This window comes from Camelus ferus, chromosome 8 (genome assembly GCF_009834535.1).
Source record: "Camelus ferus isolate YT-003-E chromosome 8, BCGSAC_Cfer_1.0, whole genome shotgun sequence".
Lineage (NCBI taxonomy): Eukaryota > Metazoa > Chordata > Mammalia > Artiodactyla > Camelidae > Camelus > Camelus ferus.
In genome coordinates this window covers 42,022,529-42,035,051 of record NC_045703.1, presented here as the reverse complement: position 1 = coordinate 42,035,051, position 12,523 = coordinate 42,022,529, and the positions used below count along the sequence as shown (strand labels likewise).

Below are 12,523 nucleotides of genomic sequence, written 5' to 3'. Positions count from 1 at the left end.
AGTTATTTAAACATTTTTATCTATTAGACTACAGGCTAATTTATTCATGCACCCAGCAAACTAACATCAAGGAGTATAAATATACTAGACCCTATGCTGTTTCTAGGATACAGTGTCATAAGACTTTGCCTTGCCTTCAGAAGGTTAAAGTCCAGTAGGAAAAAGCCACGAGTAGTCCACATTGTAGAAGAGTGTAGTATGTGCCATGACAGAGGTAAGAGTACACTGGAGGAGCATCTAAACCAGACAGGGGAAGTTCTTAGAGAAGATATTTGAATGAATAGGGGCACTTAAGTGAGGTGGGTAAAAAGGGGGAAGCGGGGCATCCCAAATCCCAACCAAGCAGCTAGTAAGCCTGATCCATCCTTTGTAACATGAAACACAGAAGGGTCATAATGGGAGTGAGATTCCAGAAATGCTAAACGGACAGAATAAGCTGAATGTGGTGACTGAGCAATGTGGGGAGATGACTGAGAGGTGAGGTTATGCCCATACTGTAGCTTCGGGGACTGAAAAGCTGGTGGTACCAGTTACTGTGGTGGAGAAAACAGGAGGCAGGAGTTGGCGAGGGGTGGAGGGGAGGGAAGGGGGCAGTGACAGTGACAAAGATGAAAATAAGAAACCCATGATAGGGCATGATCTGTTTTGAGTTTGATACATGGATGATCCAAATATTGAAGGATATTAACTATATGTGTGTGGGGCTCAGCAGAAAGTTCTAGACTAAAGATAGCTGGAAATGATTGGCATATAAGAGTTAATCAGGTGCAGACAATTGCATATACAATGAGGAAGAGAAAGTCATTTAAACAGTAACATTTAATGAAGAAACAGACCGGGAAGGGATGAGAGAAGGAAAGAAGGTATTAAAGAAATGGGGGATGGCCAATCGTGTCAAACGTTATTGAATGATAAAGTAAAAGAAGAACAAAGTAGTGCCCACTTGTTTATCACAATATGGAGAGTGCCTAACAGATTCTAGCGTTCTAACCCAAATCCAATGCAGCAGGATGCTGAGGGAAGGACCTGAGTACTCTGTATGTTTAAAGGGTCCTAAGAAACAAGTTCATACTGTATAGCGGAACTATATTCAATAACTTGTAGTAACTTATGTTGAAAAACAATATGAAAACGAATATATGCATATTCATGTATGACTGAAGCATTATGCTTCTGGTACTGCTACTGATCACAAACTGGATCTGCGAAAGAGGCATATGACATGGATGGCACCTTCTCAAAGGACAGTGTGCTCATGGGTACATTAGATTTTGAAAGTATAAAAAAAATTCCAACTATTGCAGAGTGCTTGGGAACTTCAGTTATTCATAACATCATATAAGGAAATACCATGCTTTCTAAAACAGAATCAACTTAACATATAAGTTTACTCCAAATCTGGGCAGGCACAAAATGGTAAGTAACCTACATAATCAAAGGGCTTTCTGATCTTAATTAGAAGCAGATTAGAGAAACACGGTATTTCAGAATTTTGAACAAATACATATTTGTATATCAAGGTATAAACAAATTTCTTATTAAAGGAGTCACATAGAATAAAAATCCTCAGGTCACTACTGACTTGACTTTATTTCAAACAAATGTTATATAAAGGTACTTACTCAACTTTAAAATATTTTAAAAGCTACATTTGTTTCCTTTCTCATCTACCAAATGGATAAAGAATCACACCACTGAGATTTCTCAGCGTGTAGAGCAAAGAGCACTCTTATGCTGATGTATAAATGCCACACACTTTCACGTGCAACCTGTATTTAAAAGCCTTAAGTACATCATTTGACTTGGTAAGACAACCTGAAGGATTTTACAAAGGTGTTTAACGTAGTATTGCTTATAATGGAAAAAACTTTGGAACAACCTAATCTCCAAAGCAGGAACGTGACTGAATCAACCAGGAAGTATAATGAAGGTGCTAATTATATTGTTCATATGTACATATGTATATATATAAAAAAATAATCTAGTATTTAATGTGGAAATATGCATAAGATATTAAGTGGGGATAAAAGCAAATTGCAAAGTAGATTCTACCTCTCACCCCTCCCACTTAACTATATGTTCAAGTGTTGCTAAAACTATCTTAGCATAATTATTTTCAAGTTTAAAAACATTTAAAAATACCCACAGGCTCTCCCTCTCCCTCATCCCCTCTCTTATTAGCTTACTTATTACACAAAGTACACTAACAAATTAATTCATCTTGGATTAAACATTTATGCACGATTTGGCAAATTCTACATAATTCCTGCTGTTTAATTCCATTTCCATCTTATTTATTTTAAAAGCTGGATAACACAAAATCAATTATTATGAAACATTTAAGAGATTAAGAAGCCATAATTTTTTTTAAAGTTTTCATTTGACTAGGAATTACTGGTTCTTTCTAAGAAAGAAAATAATCTTAATATGAAGAAAGGAAAAAAGACAATAGTGGTATTTTTTATATAGAACAGTGCCAAATCTTTGGAATACAATCTATATTCAGTCTCCAGAAAGTGCTAGGAACTGTTTTCATATGATCCTCAGAGTAGGGTCCCAGTCTTATTTATTTATAACTAGCCTAGTGCCTGCCAGGACATACAACTCAGTAATTGTTCAGATATGATCAGTTACTTAACACTCACTATGACCCATTTTTCAAATTAGGAAATCATGTTTAAAATGGATAAAGTATCTCATTCTGGGGCTCATGATTTGCGGGATTCTCATCCATCTCGGTTCAGTTCTGGGGCTCATTACTCGATTGGCCGAGCAGGGCAGCGCAAAGCTCCACAGCTCTCCCAGGGCAGCGCACGGTCCTACCCCCTCACACTTCACATGGCTTCTCGCACAGGCTTGTACAAAATAAAGGTGCAAAAACAGCTGCCGTCAAAACCAACAACCTTATTGCTTGTGGTACTTTATCAATTTAGGATTATCTTCCAGACAAAACATTCCTTTAGGAGCAATGCTGTTCTTTGGTTTTATTATTTTTTAACTTTAAACTGAAGTAAAATTGACTTACAATAATATACTAGTTTCAAGTGTACAGTATAGTGCTTTGAAATTTTATACATTATGAAATGGTCACCATGGGAAGTCCACTTACCATCTGTTACTATACAAAGTTATCTTGTAGGTTTTTGATTTGTGGTTACCATGGGGTTCATATCATGCTGACCTACAACGATATCCACTTGTTTTAAACAGGTAGTCATTTAAGTTCAAACACATTCTGAAAGACCTACCTTTTTTTACTCCCCCTCATTTTTGTTTTTGAGGTCATATTTTATATCTTCATGTCTATCCCTTAACTGTTCATTGTAGTTATAGTTGCTTTTACAATTTTCTTGTCTTTTAATCTTCATATTGGCTTATTCAAGCCTTTACTAGATATTTGCCTTTACTAGTGGGATTTTTCCTTTTCTATAAATTCTTTTTTTTAACTTTTTTTATTGAGTTATAGTCATTTTACAATGTTGTGTCAAATTCCAGTGTGGAGCACAATTTTTCAGTTCTACATGAACATACATATATTCATTGTCACATTTTTTTTTCGCTGTGAGCTACCACGAGAGCTTGTATATATTTCCCTGTGCTATACAGTATAATCTTGTTTATCTGTTCTACATATGCCTGTCAGTATCTACAAATTTTGAACTCCCAGTCTATCCCTTACCATCCCTCTCCCCCTTGGCAACCACAAGTTTGTATTCTATGTCTATGTAAATTCTTACTTCTTGTTGGAGCCTCTTCCTTTCCACTTAGAGAAGACTCTGACATTTCTTTTAGGGTTGATTTAGTACTGATGACCTCTTTTAGGTTTTGCTTGCCTGTGAAGCTCTTTCTCTCTACTTCTATTCTAAATGACAATCTTGTCAGGTAGAGTATCCTAGGTTGTAGGTTTTCCCCTTCCAGCACTTGAAGCATTTATCATGCACTCCCTTCTGACGTGCACAATTTCTGCAGAAAAATCAGCTGATAGCCTTACAGGGATTCCTTTGTATGTGACTCTTTGTTTTTCTCTCACTGCCTTTAAAATTGTTTAACTTTTGCTATTTTAATTATGATATGAGTTAGTGTGGGTCTCTTTGGGATCATTTTGCTTGGGACTCTCTGTTCTTCCTGTATCTGGATATCTGTTTCCTTCTTCAGATTAGAGACGTTTTCAGCCATAATTTTATCAAATACCTTTTGACCCTTTCTCTCTTCTACTTCTGGGACCCCTATAATGTCAATATTAGTACACCTGATGTTGTCCCAAAGGTCCCTTAAACTGTTCTCATTTTTTTTTCTTTTTGCTGTTCTGATTGTGTGGTTTCCTAATTTTATCTTTTGCATCACTCATGTGTTTTTCTGTATCACTTAGTCTCTTGCTATTTCCTTCTAGTGTATTTTTCATTTCAGTTATTGTACTCTTCAGCTTTGACTTTTTATATTTTCTAGTTCCTTGTTAAAATTCTCATTCTGTTCATTTATTCTTTTCCCTAGTTCAGCTAGAATTCTTATTACTAATGTTTTGAACTCTTATGTGGTAAATTCTCTCTGTTTCATTAGTTATTTTTCAGGATGGGGCGCTCTTGTTCTTTTGTTTGAAACAACTTTCTCTGTGGAATTAGCTGAAACAATTACCTATCCTGGTCTTGAAGGGGTGTCCTTGTGTGGAACCATCCTGATACATGTGCATATGGCTCTGGTGAGAGCTGGATATGAAGTGAGCATGGGTCACATCCTTCCTCACAGTGTGCTGGCAGCTATCACCTTAGTAGGATGTGGGGCTGGCAATGGAGGGGCTAGAGCCAGAGCCAGGTGAGCCAGGGCTTCTCCTATGCTTAGTGGCTGACAATGCCTTAACAGGGGCAGGGGCAGGGGCAGGGGCAGGTCCCAAGGTGCTAGAGCACAAGCCCTGAGGTTCAGGTCTGAGCTGGTTATGTTCCCTTTAAGTGTGTGCTCTCCCTGCTCCCAGCATTGGCACGTGCTGGGCTGGTCCAAGCATGCCAGTCAGAGCACTCCAGACCACTCCCTACCTGCCAGCTCCATGAGTGCCAGGAACGGCTACTCTCTCCCTATTCAGTGCCTTGCTGGGTCCAAGCTGGCTCTGTTCCCCACAACTGTGCACTCTCCTCTGCAACGCAGCCTTCATACTAGTGGGGAGCTGCATTGCAGGACAAGAGGGGCCAGGACGTGCACTGAGGTGGTCACAGGAGACCAGAGTCCTGGGCAGTTTTAAATGGTCAATCTGCTGCCTTTACTATTATTTGCCTTTACCAGTGAGATTTTTTTTCTTTCACATATTTTCTTATTTCTAGTTATGGCCTTATCTTTTCCATTTAAAGAAGGTCCTTTAACATTTCTTAGGCCTATTAAGTGGTGATGAGCTCCTTTAGGTTTTGCTTGTCTGGGAAGCTCTCGATCTCTTTCAATTCTGAACAATAATCTTGCCAGATAAAGTATTCTTGATTGTATTTTTCCTTCCTATACTTTAAATATATCCTGCCATTCCCTCTGGTGTGCAAAATTTGTTGGAAAATCAGCTGATAGTCATAGGCGTTCCCTTATACGTGACTCGTTTTTCTCTTGCTGCTTTTTAAAATTCTCTAACTTTTGCCATTTTAATTATGATATATCTTGGTATGGAGCTCTTTGGGCTCATCTTGTTTGGGACTCTGATTCCTGGACCTGGGTGTCTGTTTCCTTTCCCAGGTGACGAAAGTTTTCAGCCATTATTTCTGTGGATAAGTTTTCTGTCCCATTCTCTCTTCTTTTTCTGGGACCCCTATTATGCAAATGTTAGTACACTCGATGTTGTCCCAGAGATCCCTTAAACTATTCTCATTTAAATTTTGCTCTTTTTGCTATTCTTACTGGGTAATTTCCACTACATCTTCCAGATCACTGATCCATTCTTCTATATCATCTACTCTGCTGTTGATTCTCTCCACTGTGTTTTTCATTTCAGTTATTTATTGTATTCTTCAACTCTGATTCTTTCCTTTATTTTCTAACTCTTTGTTGAACTTCTCACTGTGTTTCTCCATTCTTCTCCTGAGTTTGGTGAGCATCATTATCACCATTACTTTGAACTCTTTATCAGGTAAATTACCTATTTCGATTTCATGAGAGTTTTTTTCTGGGGATTTATCTTATTCTTTTGTTTGGAATATACTCCTGTCTCTTCATTTTGTTTGACCTTCTATGTTTGTTTCTATGAATTAGGTGAAACAGCCACCTCTCCCAGTCTTGAAGGTGTGGTCCTGTGTAGGAGTGTCCCCTGTGTAGACCGAGTGGCTTTGTCAGGCTGGCTAGAGCAAGCATGGCCCAGGATGTTTCAGGGTGCAACGCACTGGGGCTGCCTTGGCGGGACAGCTGGAGCTGGAGAGGGCCAGGGCTATTACAGCCCATAATACGTTCAGAATGGTATATAAGCCCTGATCTAATACTCCAATGCTTGGCCAGTAGTTCTCAATGTGAAGCAATTTTGTCCCTCAAAGGACTTCTGGCAACATCTGGAGACGCTTTTGGTTATCACAACTGGAAATGTGCTACTGTCATCTATGGGTAGAGGCCACTGATGCTGCTAAACATCCTGCAATGCACAGGACATCCTGTCAAACAGAATTATGCAGCTCAAAATGTCAACAGTGGTAAGGTTGAGAAGTCCCATTCTAAATGATTAAAATGAGGCACAATTATTTCCTGTCTTAATGTCATTATCATCAAGAGGAGAGTAGGAAAAGCCTGGATGTCCCAGGCTTATACATTCTGGAGGCTGTGTACATCTCCCAAACATACCACTGTCATCTTTACCTGATTCACGGGAAGCACATGATTCTACAAGCTGCAATGGAGAGAGGGAGGGTTTAAAGTCAACATGCACTTCATCCTCAATGAATGTGGACACGTCTCAAGTAGCAAAGTGTGAGTTTGCAAGAAAAAACTATCAGCTTTTTTTTTGGCTCTGTAGTGCTCTTTGCTCTTCTGACAACTTCCAAGCTAAATAAAGCTATTGTTATATATTTAGGCACTTTTTAACAACTTCACATCTCTGACTTTTAGTATCTAAAAATTTAATAACAAGGGTTACAGGAAGAAAACCCCATCAAAAACAAAGAAGATAAGTCGAGACCATACACAGGTTTCCATCATTGCTTCCCCTGATTTCCACCCTCTCCATTCTCATACTTTGTAGACTATTGATTCAGTGATGGCATTTAGGAAGCCATAACTCACATTATAACTGAAGGAGTGTTGTCATAGAGTTAATTGCTTAGTAATAGTAATAAAAAAAGGAAAAAAAAAACCAAAACGTCTCAAAGAAGTATTAGGAACAATAGAAAGGAACAGTGAAACACATTTGTGAACTTATGTCAACAGGAAAGCATTAATCTCCTGTGACAAGGAGCTGTGGTGCATTGTGGGAGTGAAAGAGACCTGCTGATGAGAGTATGATGTCACGTCTAGATGGTCTATGAGAACACACTGTGACCGAGGAAGAAAGCTACTGCCAGGGCGACTTCACTCTGCTGCTGTAACTCCAGTGAATACAGGATCCATTAAATAGAAAGGCAAGTAGAAGTGCTCAGTTTGCTGTTGCAAGGGAATCCAGAAATTATCATCAGAGTGAGAAAAGCATCGCACACCGCTTCCTAGCTCCTTGAGGACATCACTGAGCCTAAAGTCCTGAAGAATTTCATAAATTGGAAATAAAAATGAACTCTCCTTATTTCTTACTGTGCACTTGGAGTTCTGGGTGGGAACTAACTTCAGAATTTCATCTTTCCCAATCTTAAACTAAAATGAGGCTTCCTTTTTAGGGTAGGTAGAAATGGAAATACATAAAGGAACAATTGAAAAAAAAACTTCCTAACATCTACACACAAAAAAATCTATCATTAACATAGTGGGATATAATGCCTCCCAGGAAATCTTTGGTTAATTAGTAATTAAAGAAACAAAACTAAATATGTCAGATTATTGGCTAGCCAAAGACAAAAGTCATGGATATTATAAAATACAATGGACTAGAATTCAGCAAGTGACCGACTTTAAAAAGCTCACAAAAACTACTTGTGTATGAGGTCAAAGAGCATACACTATTCCACCATTAAGATATATTCAAGGTTAAAAAATGACAGTAAAATAGCTACATGTACAGGATTGCTGTAATTACAGCAATTTAGATGAGTCCTTGGTGCACACAGTCTCATTAAAGATAATAAAACTGAAAAAAACTAATTTCTTTATATTATAAAAAATACATTTTCCCAGAGAAAAAGTGGTATGTGACAGGTAGTTTTTCTGATAGACCAAGAAGTCCACATAATCTAAATGTGGCTGAGTTTCAGTGCTTTGTTTTCCCCACCTATAGAATCAGGAATTGGCCTTAACCTCTAAGATACTGTCCATCTGTGAAATCTGATTTTAGAACACTTATTTCAACAGGGCTTCAATAATTTATTATTTAAAAATATTTCAGCAGGAGCAATGTAAAAGACACATTTTTCTCTGCATCTCCCCAGCATCCCTGAGTACTGAGACAGTGTTGTGGCTACAAGCATGGGAAAAGGAAAATATTTTTAAAACACGAAAGAAATCATGTTTAATGTCCATGTTAATGTAGGCTTGTATCTAAGACAGGGAAAAGATATTAGCAAATTTGGTAATTAAAATCCTATTAATTATTTCCACATTAAAGTATAATATATTAAAAACAGGCAACTCGATGAGAATTATCATTCTAGGTACTAATGAGCCAGAAGGTGTGCTGGTGCTTGGAATTTAATTTTGCTTTCTTAAAAATTCATGCTTAAGGAACCTCACTGAGTATATTTACACTTGGTCTGTACAAAAGGTCTGCCCAGATAATGATGCTTCGTGACTAGTTAGGAAAAAGAAAAACATAGGTTTAATAATTTTGAAAACTGATTGCAAGTTTTTTGTAAAGACATATTTATTCTATCACATACACAAAAGAAAAACTTTTTTTTTTCCTAAAACTGATGTTTCCTAATTATTTCTATTACAAAGATTTCGTTAATGAGGTACGGCTGAAGAATGTCTCTGCCACTACCCCTGTTATCTGAGACTGTCTCATCACCAATAAAATGTTCTCGCTGGCACTTTAAAAATACAAATCTCTTTAGAGGTATAAAGCCCCTCAAGCCCACCCAGGTGACCTCTGATCACGTTTCTCATGCTGCTGAGTCACAGACAGCTTCTCCATAAGGAGAAAGCAATTTTTAGTTACCCGAGAAATTAGTTACTTTAAATTTAAATCCTGCCTCTCTCTTGCACTTGGGGTTTGGATCTGCTCCATCATATTCCTTTATTCCCAACAGCTTAGCACTTCCAATTACTGGCACTTGAGAATATTTCAATCTTCCTTCATTTAAAGTTTAACTGGGCAGAAAGTTATGGAAGGGATTTAGCACACGGTACCTATGATGACCTCAAATTTGCTATATTGAAACCACCCTTTAGCAGAAAGCTCCTGAAATAGTATCCTTCTAAAAAGTCTAAAAGGTACAATTAAGAGAAATCTCTTATTCAATAATAAAATTAAGCATTTCAAGATTAATTTAAAAATTGAGATGCAGTTACAATCTAACTAACCAACAGATTTCTCATTTTAGCCCACACTCACCTCTCCCGAGGAACAGCAAACCAGTACTCTGGTTGCTTCCTTCGTTTGCCGTACTGCTGGACCATGGCTGTCATGTGAGTGGCAAAGGACTTTCTCATTGGTTTTCCCACTTTAATGCACAGAAACATGGGTGGAGTCTTGCTTTTCTCTTCTTTTGAAGGAAGTATATCTGAATTACACATGAAGGAAAAAAAGTCCCTCATTGACAATATTGGTGATAATAAAACATTTCAACTTACAAAGTATAGTGTCCAATCCCCCTCTTAGTGATGGAAACTCAAAATATACACATCATACAACATCATCACATTAGGACTAATTAAATTTTTCAGATCTTCTTTAGCACAAAAGGAAAAAGGTTTGGCTGTTTTAGGTTGGTCTACGTCACATGAGATGCTGCAAACTAGGAATGAGCATAAAAACCAACACAACAGCCAAGAGTGGAGAACTGTGAAGATGTATTAACAAACGGTACCAAGAACCCAATCACACCATAATGCAATTCACTTTAGAACTAAAATATCTTCAGAAATCTTTTAAACTCCTTTAATATTTAGAAGTTCAAAGTGAAAAAGGAAGGTTACTTGAAAGCAAACTACCTTTGAAATAGAATTCAATATCATAGTTCAATTTCCAAAACAGATACCACCATATATCTAATTTTTCCCAATTACAATTGACCCTTGAACAACACAGGGGTTAGAAGCACTGACCACCGCGTGGTCAGAAATCCATGTATAACTTTAGAGATGGCCCTCCATGTCCCTCTTCTGTGGAATCAACCAACCATGGGTGGTACAGTACTGTGTTTCATATTTATTGAAAAAAAATCTCAGTATAAGTGGACCTGAGCAGTTCAAACCCTTCTGGTTTATCAGTAAAGATATACTCTATTGAGAAAACACTTTTCTCAAATAACTGTACTATTTTATTATTTTTTGCTATTTGTGCAAATTTCAGAAAGGCACCTATATAGGCAAACCTTGGAGATACTGTAGGTTTGGTTCCAGACCATCACAATAAAGCGAATATCACAATCAATTGAGTAACACAATTTTTTTGGTTTCCCAGTGTATGTAAAAGTTATGTTTATACCATAGTCTATTAAGTGTGCAATAGCATTATACCTAAAAAAGTACATACCTTAAAGAATCCTTTATTGCTAAAAAATGCTAACCATCATCTGAGCCTTCAGCAAGTTGTAGTTGTAATAGCAAAGATCCCTGATCACAGATCGCCATAACAAATATAATAGTGAAAAAGCCTGAAATATTACAAGAATTATCAAAACGTGACACAGAGACATGAAGTGAGCAAATGCTGTTGGAAACAGGGTGCCATAGACTTGCTTGATGCAGGGTTGCCACAAATTTTCAATTTGCAAAAAACACGTTATCTGTGAAGCACAACAAAACAAGGTATGCCTACACAACAAAATATAAAAGAAATGAAAGAAAAATGGCTTACCTTCAATGGGTACCTGAATTCTCTTTAATAGCCATAACTGAATTTCGGATTTATTGTCCATTTGTGCGCCTTGGCAGCTATTGTCCAGAGTTGATTCCAAAGAGGAGTCTGGACACTCTTTATTCATATTTTCTTCTGTAGAAGAGCCTAGTTGCAGTGGAAGGGGTGGTCTCTCTTTTACCCAGGTTTTCTCTGGCTCTTTATTGCCCTCAGTTGGGGGATCACCTGCCTGAGGAAGAGAACTACTAAGGGTGATGTCTATTCCCACGGGCTCAATGCTTTTGCCATCAGTTAACTCTGCCTTCTGTAAGTTATCAGATAACTGTGTCCCCTCTTTGTTCTTATTAAGGTAATATTCGATGAGTTTAACTTTATCTAGATCTTCGTGTATGCTCAGTGTGTTTTCCACCTGGCTGTCTGGGGAACCAGACTGCTTGTCCACCTCCGGCATTATATCCTGCTTCTCACAGGTTTCTAAGTCTAGGGCCCCCTTCAATTCAGCATCACACTCTGGTCCTGAAAAATTCAGGGCTGACTGTGCCTGCTTTTCCACAGTAGAACTAATTATTTGTGATTTAGTCTTCCTTAGCTCCTCTGGGCCAAGAGAAAGGCACTCTTTTGAGGTGTCTCTTTTGTCCATTCCACTATCAGTTTGAGAAGAAAGTTCTTCCAAGTCAACGAAGTCATCATCTTCCCCTAAAAGAGAATTTTCTTTGGCTATAGATTCAAATGCAGTCTGAGTGTCAGAAGGTTCCTTGCGGATGTTAGCTACTGGGGTAGATCCACTGGCTGCCTCTGTAGAGGATTCCAGTTTCTTCAACTTTCTTGACACAGAGCTGTCTGAGGGCTTCGTCTGTGTGTATTCTGTTGACTTCTCCAAAGGCCTTGTGGATTTGGAATCTGAAGTGATGATTCTCTCTCCATTCTGCTGCCGTTTTTCTTTGCTGAGAGATTTGAACTTACTGAATGGGTTGATATCTTTTTCTGAAGCCAGGTCTTCCCATTCTCCAGGCCTGTACAGAGGACAAAGATCCTGAGGTAGGTCACTGTGAGGGGAAAAATGGTGGGTGCACATGGAATGTTAAAAACAAAAATGAAAGCAAAATGGATGAAAGGCAAAAACCAAAACAAAACCCAACCAAAAACCAAAACATAAATATACCACAACTTAAATTTATGTTTGAGTGATTTCAAAATAAGGAAATGAAATCAAGAAATTGACTTCAAAATGAAAAGTAAATCAACTATAAAAAGTAGCAAAACAAAGAATCATGAGAGTTGCTTGCACAGCCCACTAGACACACATGAATGGTATCTGACATCATTGATGAACATGGAGATGTCACCCACCAGATTTTTAATGATGAAGTAATGTTTCTGCTTTTCATGAAGGACAAAGGAGAGGAAATGTTT

General features: G+C 37.9%; 1 protein-coding gene across 8 annotated transcripts in view; it reads right to left on the bottom strand.

Annotated features, from left to right (window-relative positions):
• NCOA7 (nuclear receptor coactivator 7) overlaps window positions 1-12,523 on the bottom strand; it is a 130,639-nt gene that overhangs the window by 27,182 nt on the left and 90,934 nt on the right. For 7 of the 8 annotated variants that reach the window (XR_004321976.1, XM_032484827.1, XM_032484829.1 and 4 more), the window contains 2 exons: window positions 11,111-12,156; window positions 9,644-9,812 (listed from right to left, as the gene is read on the bottom strand). Coding sequence is in view for 7 of the 8 variants with exons in the window: in XM_032484827.1 (XP_032340718.1) it covers window positions 9,644-9,812; window positions 11,111-12,156 (1,215 nt within the window). In the remaining variant the exon portion in view is untranslated. The remainder of the gene's footprint in view (window positions 1-9,643; window positions 9,813-11,110; window positions 12,157-12,523) is intronic. The other variant, XM_032484832.1, reaches the window with a different exon arrangement.